General features: G+C 38.6%; 2 protein-coding genes across 2 annotated transcripts; one reads left to right on the forward strand and one right to left on the reverse strand.

Annotated features, from left to right (window-relative positions):
• Nucleotides 1-8,947: 8,947 nt before the first annotated feature.
• LOC113273413 lies at nucleotides 8,948-9,544 on the forward strand. Its single transcript, XM_026523139.1, has one exon. The coding sequence runs from the start codon at nucleotides 8,948-8,950 to the stop codon at nucleotides 9,542-9,544; it is 597 nt and encodes a 198-aa protein (XP_026378924.1).
• Nucleotides 9,545-11,068: 1,524 nt separating this feature from the next.
• LOC113320326 (MLO-like protein 1) lies at nucleotides 11,069-21,551 on the reverse strand. Its single transcript, XM_026568245.1, has 13 exons — nucleotides 21,197-21,551; nucleotides 20,981-21,038; nucleotides 14,821-15,026; nucleotides 14,566-14,682; nucleotides 14,307-14,459; nucleotides 14,148-14,222; nucleotides 13,932-14,020; nucleotides 13,647-13,696; nucleotides 13,247-13,287; nucleotides 12,141-12,350; nucleotides 11,852-11,919; nucleotides 11,683-11,743; nucleotides 11,069-11,574 (listed from the first exon to the last, which is right to left on the reverse strand). The coding sequence occupies exons 1-13, from the start codon at nucleotides 21,323-21,325 to the stop codon at nucleotides 11,290-11,292; spliced, it is 1,542 nt and encodes a 513-aa protein (XP_026424030.1). The 5' UTR covers nucleotides 21,326-21,551; the 3' UTR covers nucleotides 11,069-11,289.
• Nucleotides 21,552-21,982: the final 431 nt, after the last annotated feature.

Genomic DNA, 21,982 nt, shown 5'->3' on the forward strand with positions numbered 1-21,982 from the left:
ATCAGCCAATTGTACCGTTGTAGGAGTGTAGGAAGGTGATATAATCTTCCTTATGATGACATCTCTAACCAGATGACAATCCACTTCTATATGTTTGGTTCTTTCATGAAATACTGGATTCTGAGCAATATATAATGCTGACTGACTATCACAAAAGAGACTCGATATATAATATTTGAGACGTCTTGTGTTTGTACACCCCAAAAAAATTGGAGAGTTGAAAGAAACCATCAGCATATAATGAATGTTGCAAGAGCTTTGAGATTTCAAGCTAATTTACCAATACAATTCTGGGGGGAGTGTGCATTAACTGCAACATACTTGATTAATCGAACACCAACACCTATACTCAATAACAAGACTCCATATGAAGTTATGTTTGGAAAGTTACCTCCATACAATCAGTTGAAGGTGTTTGTATGTTTGTGTTATGTGCACAATCAGAGTAGTAAAGGAGATATGTTTGCAAGTCGAGGAAGAAGGTGTGTATTTCTTGGTTATCCATTTGGTAAAAAGGCGTGGCAAGTTTATGACTTAGACGCAAAATAATTTTTGGTGTCAAGAGATGTAGATTTTTATGAACACCAATTTCCATATAAGAAAACTAGCGTTGAGCAGTCAAATAATTTTGCTCCATCAAGTATGGAAACATGTTGGAGTGATGATGAAGATAGAGAAGAAGTACAATTACCCAAAGAAGGTATTTAAACTCAGCAGCCTGAGATGCAGCAACAACAAAGAAGTGATGAAACACAGCTTGGTATTGAAGGCACAACAAAAGAATTGCAAATAGGTGTTCAAGAACACCATGAGGAGACTGAACTAGAACATCATGAGGAGATTGAATAGGATGCTTCATCAAATGACACTTCAGCTGAAGTTATGGTAGAGAATAACAGTAGTGAGATGGGTAAAGGAAAACGTTAAAAAATTCCTTATAGCAGACTCAAGGGCTTTGTGACCGCATACAGTATGTGAAAATAGTCCACCTTCCACTCAACCTACACAATCATCGTCCTCAGGTACACCCTATCCTTTGACATATTATGTTAGTTGTGATCGTTTTTCTGTTGTTCATAGAAAATATCTTGCAGCTATAACGGCTGGAAATGATACAAAGAGCTTCAAAGAAGCTATGAAGCATCCAGGATGGCAAAAAGACATAGATGAAGAAATAAGAGCTCTTGAGGAACAATGAACATGGGAATTGGAGGAATTACTAACTGGTAAGAAGGCATTAAAAATCAAATTGATTTATACAGAGAAGCGTGATGAAAATGGGAATTTGATACGTCTAAAAGCAAGATTGGTGATATTTGGGAATCATCAAGTTGAAGGATTGGATTATAATGAAACATTTGCACCAGTGGAAAAGATGACAACAGTTCGTACTTTTCTAGATGTTGCAGCAGTTAAAAATTGGGAAGTGCATCAAATGGATGTCGATATGCATTTCTTGATGGAGATTTGGAGGAAGAAGTGTATATGAAGATACCTCCAGGTTTTGCCAAAGGAAATTTCACTATGGTTTGTAGAATGAAAAAATCATTATATGGTCTAAAACATGTGCCTAGATGTTGGTTTGCGATATTATCAACAACCTTGAAGAATTATGGTTTTAAACAATCCTAATCAGATTACTCTCTTTTTACTATGACGAAGGGAAAAAATGCAGCTTAATGTCTTAGTTTATGTTGATGATCTGATTGTGGCAGGAAATGATCTTATTGGACTTCATAATTTTAAAACTTACTTGGGACAATCTTTCAAGATGAAGGATCTGGGAAAGTTGAAATATTTCTTAGCATTGGAGGTTGCTCGTAGTAAATAAGGTTTCTACATAAGCCATAGGAAATATGCATTGGATATTATAATGGAGACATGATTGTTGGGTGCAAAACCTGCAGAATTTCCAATGGAGACGAATCATCAACTGGCATTGGCAAAAGGAAAAATACTTGAGGATGTGGAGAAGTATAGAAGATTGGTCGGTCGTTTGATTTATCTGTCAGTAACAAGACCGGATCTGGCTTACTCACTTCACATGTTATCACAATTTATGCAACAATCAAGAATAGAGCATTGGGAAGCAGCACTTCGTGTGGTTAGATACTTGAAAAAGAATCCAGGACAAGGAATTTTGCTGCGCTGTGATACCATGTCAAATTCTCGACAAGTCTTAGTATTTCTCATTCATTGTTTGGATATTTATACATTCATTGTCTTGGTTATCAAGACACAATACGTGAACTACACTTATTCAAACTTTCCCAGAATACACATCACTTAAATATAGACTATTTCCTAATAAAGCCACATGTCAACATATTATTTGTCCCATGCTCCCTTCAAAAAACGCCCCATCAAAAATTTTCTCAGAAAAGGCAGGCTACACACGACAGCCACCATGATGCTTTTATTCCGGAGCATCAGAGTAATAGTTTCCGACTGTGTTGGTTGTGAAAGCTGGGCCGAGTTGCACGTGGCTTTTACAGAATTAGGAAATACGAATCTTGTGTGATTTCGGAAACCTATAAATCTAATATATATAGAGGCTGTAGTAATAGTCTGGCTCGGGGAAATGAAAAGAAAAGAAAATCGGCACATCACATGGATGATCTCCCAGTAGAGACAAAACTGGAGATATTTTCTCGAGTACCAGCAGAAACAGTTTTAGAGTGCAAAAAAGTTTGTAAAACGTGGAAAAATCTCTTGTCAATTGAAAAGAAATTTGTTGATTTGCACTTGCATCGTGAACAGCTACTGGAGCTCGATCATGGTTCAGAGGTAAATCTGGGTCTTATTATTCAATATAAGGTGGGAAACTTTAACATTAGAGATCACCAACTTTACTACGTAAAATACGATGAGAGGAATAATAATACTGATGATGATCACAAGGAGCAGTGCATTCAAAAAACACTTAGATTGAGAGATCATTCTCTAGTCAGTTCCTGCAATGGTTTGATTTGTTTAGATGAACTTAACCATCAGAGTGACCTACGCGATCTCATCCATATTTTTAATCCCATTACTAGATAATATTTGCATCTCCCAGGATGTAACGAAAACATTGATCAGTACTATGATGGTGGTATACTCAATGAATTTGGTTATATTCCGCAAACTAACGTGTAACTACTGGAAATCCATTAGTACACCCAAAAGGAAAACAACCAAGATCTAAGACATATTTAAATCATATAAACTAGAAAATCTTTATTGATGAATTCTAAGGAAACAAAATACAAGTTCTTGAACACAAGGAAACCCTAATCTCACTCTCTCTACTAAGCTTTTCTCTCTCTCCAAAATCCGATCCCCATTGCCTTTCCCAAGGACCTCTATTTATAGGCCAATCAACCTAATGGGGTACATCTCATTTTACTTTGCCAAGTTCTTTAGGGAGTTCTTTATACTTCGCCCAAGCTATTTTCCATAAAGTTTTTTCCCTTCTTTCGCTATATTCACATGGGTTTGTCGGGACACCTGTCTCTTTTCTTTCTCCCCAATATATTTACTTCGCAGGTTATCTTTTTTTCCAAGTTATTGTACTTCGCCCTTTCTATTTCGTCGTTGATATCTTGTTGGGTACTCTAACTTGGTCTTTCTTAAATTAGATTCTCCGTGTAAGTCTCTTCGCATCCCTTTTGTACTTCGCGGGATTGATCAGTGACGAGGTAATTCTGACATTTGAATTAACAAGTCCCTGACTGGGATCTTTAAGTGAGATTTTCTAGCCATACTTCTTCCCTTTATGTCCGACACGTGGCGAACCTATTTCGTGTATCCATATTTTGCCTTTTCTTATTCTATTCGAGCCGTTCGAGAATGGAATAAGAACCGCTTTGGATTCCCTTGCCGCCACACTCTCCACTTTCTTGCCACCATGTGACCACGTTCTCTGAGTAACCGTCTATTGCCGGTTAATATACCTCGAACGTGTTGTTAATCCGCTGAGTCAGTCATCTTCTATACGCTATTTATATTCATCTTGACTTAGGTCTGGGGTTTGTTTTCCTCTTCTTCCTCCTTTTGCTTTGTGTTTATCTGGTTTTTGCACTTTGTTCATCTTCTTCCATTGTTGCTGCCCTTCTCGACCTCCTACTCTCTTTTCGTTACCATGGCTCCCAAGAAGGTTTCCACAACTGCCTCACTCAAATCCTTTGAGAAATTCCAAGCGAATTTTCAAAAGATGGGTTTAACCCTAACTCCCACTGTCGATTCTTCTGTGAGTCCATCTGTTACTACTACTCAGGACATGGAACTGAATTACATATGGATTCAGTTGGATATTTGGACGGCTGACAAGATGATCGTTACTTTGGGCCAATTGAGGGATGGATTATCTTTCCCGCTTTACGACCCTTCTAACCCCATCTTTCTTGAGATTCTGAGTAAGCTGCAGTGTGGAGTTTTCAACTCTATGGTAACACAATTCGCATCTCCAACGAGTTCAGGGTTCACTCAGGTAATGGTACTTCGCATGTTTCATCAGCAACAGAAGAATTCGATTCTCGTGACTTCAATGTGGACTCTTTCGTGGACAACTACTCAGCTAAATTCACCAACATGAGAGATTACCAGGAGTGGGGCATTGATCTTGTTCGAAATGCTGTTGTGGCTCCGACCAAAGCTCTTCTGTTAGATGTGGATTCCCAACTTCGCATCTCTTGTGATGATGATTGGGCGATGTTTCCTCTGGTGGTTGGTGGCCCTTTTGTTCGGGGTTTTGACGAAAAGGGGGCTCCTCTCCCAGGCTCTCTTCCTAAACATTGCTATATCGCTGGTTGCGATCCTTGGAAGTTTCGGTGGTCTGTGCCAGCCGAGGTATGATTTTCTTCCTTATGATTTATCTCGTTTCGGGGACCCGACTTGTTCTTATGTTCCCCTTTTCTTTCAGCTCGTGATGCCTGTCGCTGGTCTTCTCAAGACGTCCAAGGGAAAGGTTGTTACTTCCGAGTCTTTAACTCCCAAACAGGTATCTACCTCGCATATTATTTTTCTCTCGTGATATCGTTTAATTCTAACCTTCTACTCTTTACACGATGACACTCTTCTTACGAAGCAGCCTGTTCTTGATTCAACTAAGGGGAGAAAGAGGCATGATCATCTTGTTCCACCTCCTCCTTCTCAGGTATCTTTACTTCGTCATTATTGTCATTTCACGTATTCCATCCTTTTATCCATTTTTCATGACAAACTTGTTATCTCGCAGAATGGTGTCTCTTCTTCCGCCGGGTCCAAAAGGCAACGAAAGGTCTTGGATCTGGCTGCTTTGACCGCAGTCCCAAGTTCTGTCTTACTTACAAGTCTCTCTACCCCTCCTAAGCTTCAACCTTCTCAGCCTAGCAAAACTCTTTCTCCCAAAGTAGCTAATCCTCCTGTTCATCCCAAGGTTGAGCGTCTGAAGAAGTCTACAGAGGATCCTTCTGCCGGCGAGAAGAAGAAGCAGGCGGCTCCGTCGGTGCTGTCTAATCCTCTCTATGATCCGGACATGAAGTTTCTTCAATAGGTCTACGACAAAGCTCGCGAAGATCCAGCCATGAGGTCTCGTTCCTTAGAATCTCTGGTGACCTTTAGTGCTGATGACTTCCTTTCTCAAGAATCGTTCGTAATGCTAAATGCCTTTATGAACTTGTCTCTCCAACAACATTCAGCTTTAATTAACCAGGTGAGCTTTTTATGCTTTTCCCGTTATGTCTTCTTTCTGTCCCGAGGTTCATCTCTTGAATTTCGATTCTTCAATTCGTAGGAGGTTCACCGTCACATGGCCAACCTCGTGGAAATTAGACTTATTCGCGAGAAAGCAAAAAAGGACGAGGCTCAAATCAAAGTTTTGACAAAGGAGCTTCAAGAGGAAAAAGATCATTCCATCAAGCAGAGTCAGAAGATAGAAAATCTTCTAAGTAAGTTCCCTCCCCTCGCAGAATCGTTCTTTTCCTTTGCTTTTACTTCTTGTTTTTCTTATTTTTTATTTCGTTAAACTCGTTGTATGCAACGCCAAATGTATTCCTCCGAAGCATCTTCCTCACTAGAAGATATTCGTGCTGAGAATCTGAGCCTCGTGACCCAAAATCATTGCTATGTGTCAGAGAACCTGATTTTGAATGAGAAGGTCGAGACTCTTTTTTCACAAGTGGACCACCTGTCTATTGATTGTTACCGTAACGAGGAATTAAATTACCATCTTCACGACGAGAATGAGCGCCTTAGGTTTGAACTTCAATGGGTCAGCAACTCCCTCACTACTTCGAGGAACCTTCATTTCTCGTAATTAGCTGTCTATAGGAGACTGGAAGAGTATAACGAGCGCGTGATCAATAGTAAATCTAAAGTCATGGTTGATCTTCGCAAATCTAGTAACAAGGTAGCTGGTTTAAACGAAGAAATCGACTGTCTGAAGAAGAAAGTGGAACTTCTTCAAGCTCAGTTAGATAACTCATCTCGTCCGAGGTCTATCAAACCTTCTGCTTAAGCCAAGTCCGCAGATTCTCGCAAGAACAAGGGTGCTCTTGTCATTCAATCTGACAAAGATACCTCAAAGTCGGGTCACGGTAAAGGTTGGGACAATGTCTACCACGAGTTATGTATTCAACTTCATGAGTCGGATTTAACGATCTCCAGGCTGGATCATCTGCATACTGATATCCAAGAAACCTTGAACACCTATATCTTGCAAATGGAAGGTAGATTTAGGTGTAGTGCGGAATACTATTGATTATGTGAAACTTCTAGTTTCTGATGTAGTTTTGTTTGGTTTTACAGAGTCTGAAGATCGTCATAAGAGCCAAGTCCTTCGCCTTTCCCGTGAAAGGGATAAATTTCACACAGAGGTTTCTCGCCTGAAGAATGAGGTCAGTGATTTGAATGTTGACATGGATGAGATGATCGAAACTTCTGCGAAGGTAGCAAAGTTAGCTCACAAGAACACCCAGAACTATCTGGTTTCTTTTTTTTGGTAATTTTTGCGACGAACATGGCCTTCCTCATCCTGTCTTTCCTCTGGAGGTGTTCTCCGATGATGAGAAACCAAAGGACGATAGGATCATCTTTGGCGAAGAAGAGAGGATCAGCGAAGATGGCAAGGAACAAAAGATCAACGGGGCGAAGGAGGATGAATCCAAGGGTGCCTCTGTCAGTACTGGTGCTGGTGCTGGTGAAGCGGGTGATGTTTTCTCTGATGACATCCCTCTTCAGCAACAATCTTAGTTTTTATTCCTTCATATTTTAGTTTTATGTTTAACTATCTTGGAAACAGTTTATCTTTCTGGGCGCTCCCAAGCTTGGGGGGAAAAACATCTTAATTTTTTTGGGTAATATTTTGATTGAATTTTGTGTCAATATTATGTTTTTCTATTTTGTCAAGTATATACTTACCGAAGAAATACTCAGAAGAATAATGAACTTTCAAGTATATACTTGCCTCTTATTCTTCTGTGTATTTCCGAGGTATGGCGTAAAGTTAATCCATACCTCCCCAACTGTGCCTCTATAAGCTTTGAATCTTGCGAACTCCTTCCCTCCCCTGGGGTTCACTAGGCATCTTCACCGCGTCTTATATTGAATTTCGTCTACGCTTCTCACGTTGTCTCCCTCTTCAACTTCCTTATTTCACTTGCTCTTTCCTTTGCCTCTCTTGACAGGGTCTTATTTTAGCGGAACGCTGAGTCTTGCGAGGATAATGCTAAAGAAGAACATAAAATGTAAAAGTATATACTTGCCCCTTGTTCTTGTTGAGCATTAGCCGATCAAGGCGAGGTCGTACAAGTCAAACTATCACTTTCCCGTGGTTGCTTTGCCTTTATTGCGGCTTTACAAACTTTGAATCTCGCTACATTTGTTATCTTCCTTCTTTTCTTTTTGGAATTCATTAAGTGTCTCGTTGTAGTTAGTCCTTATTTACTTTCTGATTATTACATGTTACTTTATACAAGGTATTACTGCGCCTTCTAATTAAGGTCTTATGCGGCATTAATATTTTCTTTTTTCTTTTGTAGCTGCTGAAAAGGACCATCTTCAACAAATTAATGATTTACTTTTAAGTTACTTACATGTATGAAGTTGAATCTTGATAAGAGCTCAATGATTAGTGTGGATGCAGATGATTTGGTTGAGGATTTGGCTTTGGAGTTAGGTTGTAAAGTGGAAAAATTGCCATTTAAATATATGGGATTGCCAGTTGGGGGTACTGCAAAGAATGCTACTGTGTGGGAGGAGGTGATTCAAAGAATGGAAAGAAAACTGGCTCCATGGAAGAAGAAGTTTCTTAATAAGGAAGGGAGGTTGGTTCTAATTAGGAGTTGTTTGTCAAGTTTACCAATTTATTTTTTATCTCTTATCAAAATGCCTGCAATGGTGGAGTTGAAGTTAACCAGATTGATGAGGAGATTTCTTTGGGGTGCAAATGATAACAAGAGAAAAATGTGTTGGGTCTCTTGGGTGAAGTTATGTAAACCTAAGAATAAGGGTGGTTTGGGAGTTAAGAATTTGAGGTGCACTAGTAAAGCTTTGAAGGAAAAATGGGTATGGAGATACTCAAGAAAGAAGAAGGCTTTGTGGAGGATGATTGTTCAAGAGAAGTTCAAAAATAATGTGGATGTTTTTATGCCTACTGATGATTCAAGTCCACAAGGAAGGAGCATGTGGAAGAGTATTCTTCAATTTTCTGTTTTTTTGCAGTATCATGTGAAATTTAGTGTGAATGATGATAAGTCAATAAGATTCTGGATGGATAAATGGACTTCTAATGGACCTTTGATGAATAGATTTCCAGCTATTTTTAAGATTTTGCAAGAACAAGAAGGCAACTGTTTCAGAAATGGTAGTAGAAGGGAGATTGCAGTGCATGGCAAGAAGGAGAATGCAGTTTCAAGAGCAACTGGAATGGGATTTGTTGTGCAATGAGTTAGGGCCTGTGCATAGTTTCAATGATGAACAGGATGGAATGGACTTTATGGGTGATTTTCCTGTTAAGAAGTGTTATTATTTGCAAATGGAGGGTGAGGGTGAGAATGATGCTTCTTTTGAGAAGTTTGTCTGGAAAAAGAATATCCCACCTAAAGTAAGTTTCATGTTATGGGCTTGTTTTCATGATTCTTTATCAACATTAAGTATGCTGCAACATAGAGGAGTTGAGATTCAAAGTGTAATATGTCCTATTTGTAAAAGGGAGGTTGAAGATTCAGATCATCTGTTGGTTTCATGTTCATATGCTTTTGAGGTTTGGACTCACTTTATTAATTCTTTCAAGGTTTCATGGTTTGCTCCTAATACAGTAAAAGGTTTCTTTGAAGCTTGGAGTTTGAATAATTTGCCAGGGAGGTGCAAGGAAGTGTGGTGGAAGACTATTTATGGTGTTATATGGCACTTATGGAAAGAGAGAAGCAAGAGGGTTCATAATGGTGGAAGACATAAAGAAGCAGCAAAGTTGATTATGATTGTGAAGCAAACTATTGCTCTTTCATTTTTTGATAAGGATGTATTTAGGGGATTTTCTGTAAATCAAATCTTGTTTCAGTGGGATACAATACTGCATACGTAATGTGTGTGATGTTTTGTCTCTGCTTCTGTAAATATTTTTTTTCCTTTAATATAACCATCTTTTTTCAAAAAAAATAAAAAAATTAATGATTTAAAACTGAAGCTTTCTGCTAGAGATTCCAAGTATCGCAGGCTTAAGGAAAAGTTGGTAATTGACGTCTCCAATACTAAGAAGAATGCGCTTCGCCTTCGGAATGAGCATGTCAAGAAGAATGCTGATGAGATTTGTACCGAGTATAATCTCCCTTTCCTAGAGTTCGAATTTCCTGATGTTCCTCCCCATGATAAGGATCAAATTCACTATTTTAGTCATAGTGCTTCCCATCTATCCACCTATGCCCTGAGATTAGTACTAACGTGCGTCTAGTTGATTACTGAACAATAAACTGAAAAAAAGAGAGAACACCCCATATTCATCAAAGAAGAGCCAACTTCAATTGCGGGTTGGTAAGAAACTCGTGAGTTTGTATGGGACCTATGGGTTGATTTTGCATTTGGCAGATTCTCTCACCTAAACTCAGTCCCTGGCCCGCGCGGGTTAGGACTCTAGATGAGAAGCAGTTTCCTAGATGAGAAGCAGTTTCCTAGAATCTCCCGACTCTGCAAAGAAAAGATACCATATGTATAGAGAGTCTCCAGAAATAGGGTTTTGAAGTAAATCGAATCGAATTCGCTTCATCATGGACAATCTCCCAGTAGAGATAGCATATGACATATTTTCTCGACTATCAGTTCATGCAGTCTTGCGATGTCGTCAAGTATGCAAAACATGGCGTGATCTTCCTGCGGTGTACTTGCGACTCACTCACCATCATCATAATCGGCTTAACAATGATGCTGTTTCAAAGGTAAGTAGCGTAGGTCTTATTTTCTTACTCCAGTCAGTAAAACCATGTCACCCATTTCACTATGGAGAGTTTGATGAAGATAATACTAATCAGAATGAGCAGTGCATTCAAAACACAATAAAATCGATCAACCATCCTCACCTTCCAACTTACAGGAGCATAAAATCAGTTCTTGCAATGGTTTAATTTGTTTAGCAAAGACTGGTTTCCCGAATCCAATTCATATCTTTAATCCCATTACTAGAGAATATTTATACCTTCAGGGATATAACGAAAATAATGACTACCAAGATGTTAGTAGAATATATAGTGGTTTTGGTTACAGTTCTCAAACTAGAGAGTACAAGGTCGTTAGAATATTATACAACGATTTTTATGGTAGAAGAGATGTACAAGTATATACTCTTGGTGGTGGTAATGGGTGGAGAAATAATGGGGTTCTCACCAGCTGGTTATATGAACAAGGTGTCTTTGCTAATGGATCTATTTACTGGTTAGGTAGGAATGGAAAAGACATAACGGCCTCCATTCAATTTGTAAAGTTTCGTGCCCTCCCAGCAGCACCTTTTGGGACTGAAGTTAACAGTTCACTTATATGGACTTTTAAGAAAGCATCGTCGACGAAGACTATTGGAAGCTTTAGGTGAAACAACATGTAAGAAAAGAAGGCTAATGTCTTATCTTCTGAGTTAAACGTATATAAACCAAAACTCAAATTTATCAATACTTCAAAAGTTAATGATATAGACTTCATATTACAAGCAACTTGGAACAAAAACACAAACTATAGTTCTCTTTTTAATGGTTCATCTTTAACAAAGGATTTTCATCGACACAACAATTGAAAGGACACAGTAATTAACTAGTTGAAAAGTCGTCGACGTGGTCAAACTCACATCTATGGTTCACCTCGTCCTGTTGACGGCTCGATTAGTGCGGTATCACCACCGTCTTCATTTGCGATTTCCTGGGCAGGTTCTGGTTGTTGTCCCATACGTCCCATTAGAATATGAGCGGTGGTAGAAGAACCTTCTCTTGACCCTCCTTGATGTGTAGTACCACCTTGAGTTGAGCCATTTGCAGCTGCTGCTCTCAAACCTCTCTTCTTTGCTTTCTGTGCCCACCCGACCAATCCTACTTGTACATGCTCATCGAATATAGCCTTGTTGAACGAACTTCCCATCTAACCAAAATCAGAGGAAAATAACTCAATCAAGAGAGAAACATCAGGCAAAAACTAAATGAAAGCAAATAAAATTGGTAAGTTAGGAGATTGAAAACGTTACTATACCTGTGTTACGATAGCATAAAGAGGGAGGGTACTATAACTACATAGTACTTGAATAAAGACCCTAAGAAACAGAAAAACAATCAGATTTGTGCCTGTCTGAATATCTGTTGCTACATTTTAAGAAGGTTAATATGATGAAATGCAAACAATTATAGGAGAGAGATCTAACCCGATGACAAGTCTTGGGATGATATAGCAAACTTGTCCCATAATGCAAGAGTCAAACCCAAATTGGACCTGAAAATATTTAAGCGTAAGAGTTTCAGCTAGTCACAGCTACAACAACTGAACAAAATGAGAGCAAAGGATACATGACATGTTTTACATCCACCCAAATTATTGTAACACCCAGGCAAGAAGCTGAAGGCCTGAACTCTGAAGGGTATTGTCAATGCAGTTGGGATGTGAACATGTAAAACAGAGCATAATGGAATATAATGTAAATGTCTGCCACTTACCCATATCCAGAAGAAAAATGCAATTTCGAAAGCATTCTGGAAGAGTATGAAATGAATCAAAAAGAGGACAATACGAGGACGACTGAACCAGAAATGCTCATTTGAGGGCCTAACTACCAAGTCCCCTTCTATGGCTGTATGTTTCTCAGCGACTTCACGAGCCAGTTGAGATATAACGTGCTCTAGCTTTGCTCCGACTGCAAGTAGCAGCTGAATTTTGTAAAATTAAGCACCATATTAGCTACAGTTCATGATCTTTGATTAGCATGCTTGACAGATATACGAAATAAATGATGAGACAAGCAACGCTATCCCACTACACAGATGCATATATTGACAAAAAGTAGTTTGAATAATATCTACTCATCGACATGTATCAGGTTTAGTCACTACATAAACAAGGGACACTTATCTGAGAACTCATAGAACATGATTGCCAAAAAGAACAAAGTGTTCAATTACTAAAGTAGTTTCTTGTTTTACTATTATTGTGTACTGTAATCTCAGAATCACCAACCCCAGATCTTTATATATAGATATGAAGGACTTCAAAAATTACCTATATTTGTGCACGACTAACACAAATATCATTATTCGAGAGACTGCAGATTGATTCTTCCGTGATGCATAGAAATTTCAGATTGTGAGAAAGTTAACAGAAGCTCTTTAGGACCTACTATTTAATAGGTTGTAAGTATGATCTTTCAGTACGAAAGTGCCGTAAAGAGGTTGACAACAAGGATTGAACTGTAAATAGAATCCGAGGACGGACAAGGAACAAAGAGCTTAACTATCGTATGGTCAAAGGTCAAAATCACAGGGTGTAAATTCTTGGATGTTTTACCTTTTTATCATTTAGCTATGATACATACATATGCATTTTATCATTCTAGACATAAACTACTATATCTTCAAGACTGCAAGGTTTTAGCGACCAAAAGCACATCAACATTATCAAATCTTAGAAGGTACTTATTCGATGTATGCGTTACTGGCATGTACTAGTTGTTTTCTCCCTCACAAGTGTAAAGGTAAATGAAGTACAAAGAGACATATGCATATGAAGTAACAAATATAAAGAGTGCCTCATAGGGAAGAAAGCTTACAAAGAGGGGGATGAAAGCTATCCAGAAATATGTATGCCAACCTGCACAGACACAGAAGCACAAATTTTCACACTCGGGACTAGCATGTCAGTATAATAATAAGCAGGCTATGACATTACCTAAAGACAAAATACAGTTAAGGAGACATCCAAGAACTTCTTATATAATGTTAGCGGGTCTCATAGATTTGAAGATGTTAAGTCTGTTAAATTCTAAAACTTTCAAGCCGACTGATACAAGAACTCAAAATATAATCTTCCTAAGAAAACCAAGGATCAACTTGAACTTATTTAAGAAGCAGCATCTGGAAACACTTGGTTCGACTACAAATTCTCGTTGTTAAGTTGAAAGAAATGACATTTGGACATAATCAAAGAAAATTAAATTGGTCATGAACTACCTTCAACATTTAGCAACAAGAAAATGACCACGAATATCCAAAGATACCAACTGCAAGGGGAAAAAAAAGCATATGAAAAACAGCGAATGATACAAGAAGAACCACAAAAGAGGCTTACTCCACGATACAGGTGGGAAGTTATGCGCTTCCTACAACTTGCTAACTGAAATATACACCTTCCACGATTATCGTGGGAGGCTTACTCCACAATAAAGGTGGGAAGTTATGCGCTTCCAACATTCTTTACTTTTACTTTCATGCAATTGAAATGTAAACCACCTTTACCTTATGCCGACGACCTTCTTAAAATCAGCATCAAGAACTCGAACCATGTATTTATGAAAATCAAACTTGGGGTTTCCCGGGCAATTGGTCTACAGAAATACAAAACCATATGAGCAACAATTATGTTAAGGCAAGCCTACAACTCAAAAGGTATAAACCCATGTTTGATAGGACAATTTATGAATAACACGAACCCCTAGTACTCAAGGAGCTTACCGCAATGAAACCTAAACGCAATGTGATATAGACTGATTTTGTCACAGAACCATAAAATTGCTTGAAGAATGAATGCTGCAAAGACATAAAAATAGATTAGTACACAATTCAATGTCAATAACACTAGAGAGTGACAACACAACTATGACAATGACATACCAACCAGCTTAGTATTGCAGAATCTCTCCCACAAATGGGAAAATGGTCCTTGATAAATTCATGCTGAAGGACATGAGTGACCTTATTCAGGTGCTTTGCTGTATCATACTTATCCTTCGCAATAGAATCCTCCCAGTGCTTCCACATATGAATCTACAACATAAAATTCATCTCAACATCCACAGTTAATCAACCAAAATAAAACGAACGTTAAATATAATAGACGAACAACGAACAAATCAAAAGATAGGAGCATTACCTTTAAACCGCCGAAAACAATTGTGAGAACACAAAATGTGACATGGACAATAGCCAATACAAAGATAAAGATATGCAAATGATGCAATGCCTCAGTAGACAACAACGGGACCTTTCCCTACACAACACAAAAACGCAATTCATTATCAAATTAACTATCAACCGAAACCTCACACATTTCACTAGTCCACGACTTGCTCGCACACGAAAATAACCCAAGCCAAGTAAATATCCTTAAAATAAAATTCTAATATACCTTTTTAGTGCAGTATTCATTATTGCCTTCTGATGAAAGAAGGTTTCTACTAATACCAGAAATGGAACCTACATGAGCAACTTTTTTGAGCTCAAGCTTACTACATGGAAGTAGATGGGTAGTCCAACTCTCATGTATACAGATTTTCGAGATTGTGTTTTGAAACACAGTCAATAGCAATGAAATAAACCCTAAAAGCATCAATTCTGCAAAAAAAAAAATAAATAATAATATTAACTGAAAAGTTACAATCTTAAGAACCAATCACCTCAGTTAAGCCAGTTCAAAAAAAAAAAAAAAAAAAAAACTATTAGGGTTGCATTTAAGTCACTGCCTCAATTAATCAAAACCCATTGTGTAAGGTTTTCCTTAAATATAGCTCTTGCATTTATTAAACATGTTGGAGAAAAGATATTCTTGTTACTTATATTTCCTTAGTCTACTAGGTTTCCCAATTTACTAGGTCTTTCCTAAACTTGGTCTTACGTAAATATAGTTATTTCCTAGAATATCTCTATTGGTTGTAACCTATTTTGTTGTAAACTTCACTATATATATCAATGAGAATAAACAAAATATTAACTGTTGAAAAACCATAAATACTGTTTCCAAACTTTGATTTCTTCATGGTATCTTCGTGCTAGGTTTCTCTTTAGGTCCTCTTCTTCGCCTAAATATCCTTGCAAATCGAGTTTCTTTCATCGTCAACAGCAAACAAAAAAAAAAAAAAAAAAAGCAACAGCAACGATTTCCTCCATCGTCAAGCAATAGGGTCGTTGCTCTCTCAGTCCAGCACCAGCGACGCCTCTTCACCATTCAAGCATCAGTGACGCTTCTCTATTCTCAGGCATCAACGACGTTTCCTACATCAGTTGACAGCATCCATGGGAGACATTCCTGATCACTCTGTTGACACCAGCAACAATAACAAAGGTTCTTCTGATACTAATCCTCACCTTCATCCTTCTAGTCCTTATTATGTTCATCCAGCAGACAATCCTACCACTATTCTTTATCAACCCGTTCTCACAAGTGAAAACTATGCCACTTGGGTTCGTGGTTTTCGTAAGGCCTTAAGTGCCAAGGCCAAACTTGGCTACATCGATGGCACAGTTGTTAAGCCAGAAATTTCAGCCGATATACCGTACTGGCAACGCTGCGATGATCTTGTCGGCAGTTGGGTTTGCAATTCTTGTGAACCCGCAATTGGCCGTAGTGTGATGTCTTTCGAAACTGCTCATGAGATGTGGATGGATTTGAAGAGCCGTTTTGCTCAATCCAATGCAACAAAGTTATATGCAATCAAACAGTCCATTTCAACCTTGAAACAAGAACACCAGACTGTTGCTCAATATTACACACAACTCAAAACTCTTTGGGATCAATTGGATTCTTTTCGGCCTCCCACTGCTTGCATCTGTAATGCTGGTAAGTCCATCCTTGAACACCATAACCAAGATCGAGCTATGGAGTTTTTACAGGGTCTTCAGGAGCGCTTCTCTGCCTTGCGCAGTCAACTTCTGGTCATCGAACCATTGCCGTCAGCAGCGAAACTTTACAATCTCGTCAGGCAAGAGGAAGAGCAACAAGGCCTCAACTCTGCTGCTGTTCCTCTTCTTGACTCTGCGGCTTTGTCTGCTGCTCGCACAGACAATAGAAGCTACCGCAATCCGTCCCAGTTTCGCCCTGTCCACAGCCAATCCAACGGCAACAAACGTCCACGACCTTTTGCGATCATTGTAATCGGCATGGCCATACACGTCCGGTGTGCTGGAAGCTTCATGGTTACCCTACCAACGGCGGAAACGAGCCCTCCAAAGCCGCTGCTGTTGCTGCCAATCACGCCTTAGCTGCTGTCGCTTCTCCTGGACAGCACTGCAACGCGTCTGCCATGCTCCCAGCTGCGCCTGTCACGTTCCCAGCAGCCCCTGCAATCACTGCCGAACAGTACCAGCAACTGCTCAACCTGCTGGCTCCACCACACAGCGCTGATGTCCCTTCTCCAGCAGCCAACTTCGCTGGTAAGTCTCCTATCAAACGTCCCTCATTATTTGCTGCTCACACCTGTTTGTGCACCTCTGGTACCGATTGTTTGTGCCTCTCTGCTCATTTGTGCAACGCTGATTTTTCCCTTATGTACAACTCCAATTTGCAATTCTGTCTCAATATTGTCGTCTTTTCCCTCTTTGCCAAAAATATTGGCTTGTTCTCTATCTACTTGGATTGTCGATAGTGGTGCTACGCACCATATATGTTCTTCTTTATCATATTTCAATACTTATGCGTTGGTTGACAAACCAATTGAAGTCCAATTGCCAGATGGATCGTTTACCTCTGTGACTCATGTTGGTAATATTGATTTATCACCTAAAATCAAATTACTAAACGTCCTTCATGTTCCCAGTTTTAAGTTCAATCTCATATCGGTTAGTCAATTAACGAAAACAACCAATTGTTGTATTAAATTTTCTCATGATTCGTGTGTCTTCCAGGACCTTCAAACGAACCAGGAGATTGGATGGAGTAGGCGCATTGCCGGCCTATATCATTTTAGCTTCCGTCCTTCTGTTTTTTCTTTTATTGCAAATAAGAGGCCAATGGATATGTGGCATTGCCGTTTAGGCCATCCCAGTGAGGATTGTTTTCGTTTCTTATCTCGCACTTTTAATTTCATTGACTCCAAGAATATTCACTCTTGTATTGTGTGTCCCTTGGCTAAACAAACAAGGTTATCCTTTAATAAAAGTACTTCTTCTTCTTCTTATGCTTTCCAGTTAATTCATGCTGATCTTTGGGGACCATTTTCCGTGGCATCCTCTACGGGTGTCAGATATTTTCTCACTTTGGTTGATGATTATACTCGATGCACTTGGGTTTATCTCATGGTTGCCAAATCAGAAACTCTAGTATGTTTACAGAAATTTTTCCAATTTGGGATTCGGCAATATGGTCACAAAATTGCTACCATAACTTCTGGTACTCATACTACATTTATTCCACAACTTCAAACTTTTCGTTCTGATAATGGTTCTGAATTCAAATCTAAAGAACTTCAGTCTTGGTTTCATCAGAATGGTATTTTACATCAAACAAGTTGTGTATACACACCTCAACAAAATGGAATTGTCGAACGTAAACATAGACATCTTCTTAATGTCGCTCGTGCATTACGTTTTCAGTCTAATGTCCCTTTACAATTTTGGGGTGAATGCATATTGACTGCGGCATATTTAATCAACAAAATGCCGACCCCCGTCTTATCACACAAATCCCCTCATGAAATGCTATTGTCCACATTACCGTCTTATTCTCATTTACGGGTTTTTGGTTGCCTTTGTTTTGGTCGCAATCCACGTCCGTCTCACAAATTCGATGCTCGTGCTAAACCGGGCATTTTTGTTGGCTACCCTTACAACCAGAAAGACTACAAAATATATGACCTTGATTCCAAGACAATTTACATATCCAGAGATGTTGTGTTTCATGAAACACTTTTTCCTTTTCATGATATTGGTTCTCTTCCGCATTCAACTATCACCCATCATGCACGCGACTCTGATCTTGCGTTCTATGACTCCATTCTAACTCCCAATGGAGATAACTCTACTCAACCCTCTACTATTTCACAACCATCCCCGGCCCCAGTGGCACAGGACTCCCTTTTAAATTCTCGACATCCCTTATCTACCGCCGAAATGCCATCGCAAGATAATTCTGTGATGCAGACCAATTCCTCTACTTCGCACACTGCGAATCATTCTCCTCCTCCATCCTCATCACCAGCTTCTCCTGAGCCGGATATATCATCCTCACGGCCAAATCGTACAAAGTCCGCACCTTCGTACTTGAAGGATTATCACTGCAATCTTCCGAAATGCAATTCCACTTCGGTTTATCCAATGACTAAATATCTGTCGTTTGATAAATTTTCTCCAGCTCATAAAGCTTTCCTAGCTCAGGTTCTCCTTACGGAGGAACCCAAAACATACTCACAGGCCAAACTATGCCCTAAATGGAGAGCATCTATGGCCAAAGAAATTCTTGCTCTGCAGGCCAACGACACTTGGATTCAGGTTGATCTTCCACCCGGTAAAGTGGCAATAGGCTGTAAATGGGTGTTTAAAATTAAATTTCATGCTGATGGTACAGTGGAACGATATAAAGCTCGCCTAGTGGCAAAAGGATACACTCAACAAGAGGGCATTGATTTTTATGACACTTTTGCTCCAGTTGCTAAACTCGTCACTATGCGTGTGCTATTATCCATTGCTGCCATTCGAGGATGGTCTCTTCATCAACTTGATGTCAACAATGCATTCCTTCAAGGCGATCTTGATGAAGAAATATACATGAAATTACCCCCTGGTTTAGGTTCTGCGGGTCCCTCCAAAGTTCTAAGATTAAAAAAATCTTTATATGGGCTGAAACAAGCTCCTAGGCAATGGTTTGCCAAATTTTCTTCGGTATTACTAGCTGAAGGCTTCCAAAAATCGTTATGCGATAATTCTCTCTTCACTTATCATAAAGGGAATACTTCCATTTTTGTCCTTATTTATGTTGATGATATCATTATCACCGGTACTGATAATATTTTCATCACCTCTCTCAAATCCAGACTCGCGTCTTATTTCTCAATCAAAGATTTGGGAAAATTACAATACTTCTTGGGCATCGAAGTTTCTCGTTCTTCCAAAGGTATTTTTCTTTGTCAAAGGAAGTACATTCTGGATATCCTAAAGGATTCTGGACTCACTGGAACGCGCACTTCTTCTTTTCCTATGGATGCGCATCTAAAACTGACATACGAGGATGGTATGCTTTTACCAGATCCTAGTATTTATCGGCGCTTAATTGGTCGACTTTTATACCTTACAGTCACACGACCAGATATCACTTATGCAGTGAATTATTTAAGCCAATTTATGCAACGTCCTCATTCTTCACATCTGGATGCTGCTAATCATGTTTTGCGTTACCTTAAAGGTACTATTGGTCATGGAATTTTTCTGGCCTCTTCCACTCCTTTGATACTCAAAGGATATACCGACTCTGATTGGGCAGGCTGCCCGATGACCCGCCGATCCACTACTGGATACCTTGTTACTATAGGTTCTAGCCCAGTTTCCTGGAAATCTAAAAAGCAACCCACAGTTGCTCGCTCTTCGGCTGAGGCTGAATATCGTGCTCTTGCACATTTAACTGCAGAACTACAATGGCTTCGTTATTTGTTTCAAGATTTACGAATTCCTTGTATTCTTCCAATAGTTGTTTCCTGTGACAGTCAGGCAGCTATTCACATTGCTCAAAATCCAGTATTTCACGAGAGGACGAAGCATATCGAAATTGATTGTTATTTCGTACGGGAGAAACTACTCAACGGCTTAATCAAACCACAACATCTACCGTCTTCTGAACAGCTTGCAAATTTATTCACAAAACCTTTAGGTGTCAAGCAGTTTCAGCATTTGGTTAGCAAGTTGGGTATTCGTTCTGGATCGACTCCTCCAACTTGAGGGGGGGTGTTGGAGAAAAGATATTCTTGTTACTTATATTTCCTTAGTCTACTAGGTTTCCCAATTTACTAGGTCTTTCCTAAACTTAGTCTTACGTAAATATAGTTATTTCCTAGAATATCTCTATTGGTTGTAACCTATTTTGTTGTAAACTTCACTATATATATCAATGAGAATAAACAAAATATTAACTGTTGAAAAACCATAAATACTGTTTCCAAACTTGGATTTCTTCAAAACATAACCCATTTTTATAATTAAATTCATGTGACGTTTTGAATTATAATCAATACCCTCAAGAAAAAAAATTAAATCCTTAGTTAATTCCATTTTGATTCATATTGTTGGTGAAACTTTGAAGGGAATAATTAAAATATACACCAATCAATTTTAATGTAATCAAGGTTTATAATCGATTAATTTGTGAGGATTGTAAAGAACAATAATTAGGATTTATTTGATTAGAAAAATAGTTAGGGTTTATTTGAGTAAGAAAGCGAATATAAGTCTTAAGTCTGATTGTTAATAAAAATTTATGACTCGTTTGGTTTTTTATTTTGAGTTATGGTTAATAAATGGGTAGTCTGATATATATTTAAGACAAACCTTGTGTAAGATCTAAGTAAAGATAATAAGGGGTAGATTACCTTCTTTGATTTTCTGTAAAGCTTCAAAAAGCGGCTTTTGCTTTTTCCTCTTCAAATACTGCAAATCATCAAAAATCAAAAACAACCCATGTTTAATCCATCAATAATCTGAAGTGGGTTTTGATTAGTTAACAAAATTAAGTTAAAAAAATTACATTTTACGGATTCAAATGAAGAAAAACAGAGGAAATTTTAGGTTGAGAGAGATAAAATTACCTTTCCAAGTGAATGGAGAAGTCTTTCAACAACAAGAGATATGAAAACAATGATTGAACAAACCATTGCAACAATCCATGTTGGGGTAACTTCTAATGGATTTGCATCAAGCTCTCCTCCTCCTGCCATTAATGGCTTCCTCTAAGAAATTAGACCTTTTTTTTTCTCTCGGGAAGTTAGTTGCAAAAGCTGAGCTTTTTGGATTCTTTAGCTGGAATTGAGACTTCAAGAGAAATGAGTCTGAAAATCTGAACAAAATTTGAAATGAAACTGAGAGAGAGAGTGAGGTTTATAGAGAGTGTCTTTAGAGGAGAGAAGAAGAAGACAGAGAGAAAATAGTGAGTGAGAGTGGTGAAGATGATGAAAGAAGACAACATAACACGGACCTGAACCGCGTTTAGAAATTAAACGGACAGATATGGAAGAAATTTGAGGAGTTTTTAAACACCGTACACGAGTTTGAAATTCTATTTAATTATGTGGAATTTTCAAGATTATTTATTTATTCTTCTTTTTCTGATTAAAACACAAGGGTGGGATTTTTTTGGGAATAATTAATCAAGTGCGATGTAGTAAACTGTGGCCTTGTGGGTTTTGTGATTTGATTGAAATTACTGTTACTCCGATTATACGCGTAAATGGATATGTATTCAGAAAAAATTTCACAAGAATCAATAAAGAAGATTAAGAAAGGGCTGTAAAAAGGACGAATAATAGTACCTAAATTTGTAGAGACAAGGCCGTGTTGTGGAGGCAGATCTTGAAGTCCTCCTCCTTTTCCACACT

The sequence above is a fragment of the Papaver somniferum genome, chromosome 1, assembly GCF_003573695.1.
Source record: "Papaver somniferum cultivar HN1 chromosome 1, ASM357369v1, whole genome shotgun sequence".
Lineage (NCBI taxonomy): Eukaryota > Viridiplantae > Streptophyta > Magnoliopsida > Ranunculales > Papaveraceae > Papaver > Papaver somniferum.

Coding starts and splice junctions, on each gene's coding strand:
- LOC113273413 (XM_026523139.1), top strand. CDS start 8,948: ATGGACTTTATGGGTGATTTTCCTGTTAAGAAGTGTTATTATTTGCAA.
- LOC113320326 (XM_026568245.1), bottom strand. CDS start 21,325: ATGGCAGGAGGAGGAGAGCTTGATGCAAATCCATTAGAAGTTACCCCA. Junction 21,039..21,196: donor TTCTCCATTCACTTGGAAAG/GTAATTTTATCT, acceptor GATGATTTGCAG/TATTTGAAGAGGAAAAAGCA. Junction 13,288..13,646: donor CTTGTTGCTAAATGTTGAAG/GTAGTTCATGAC, acceptor GTGTCTGTGCAG/GTTGGCATACATATTTCTGG.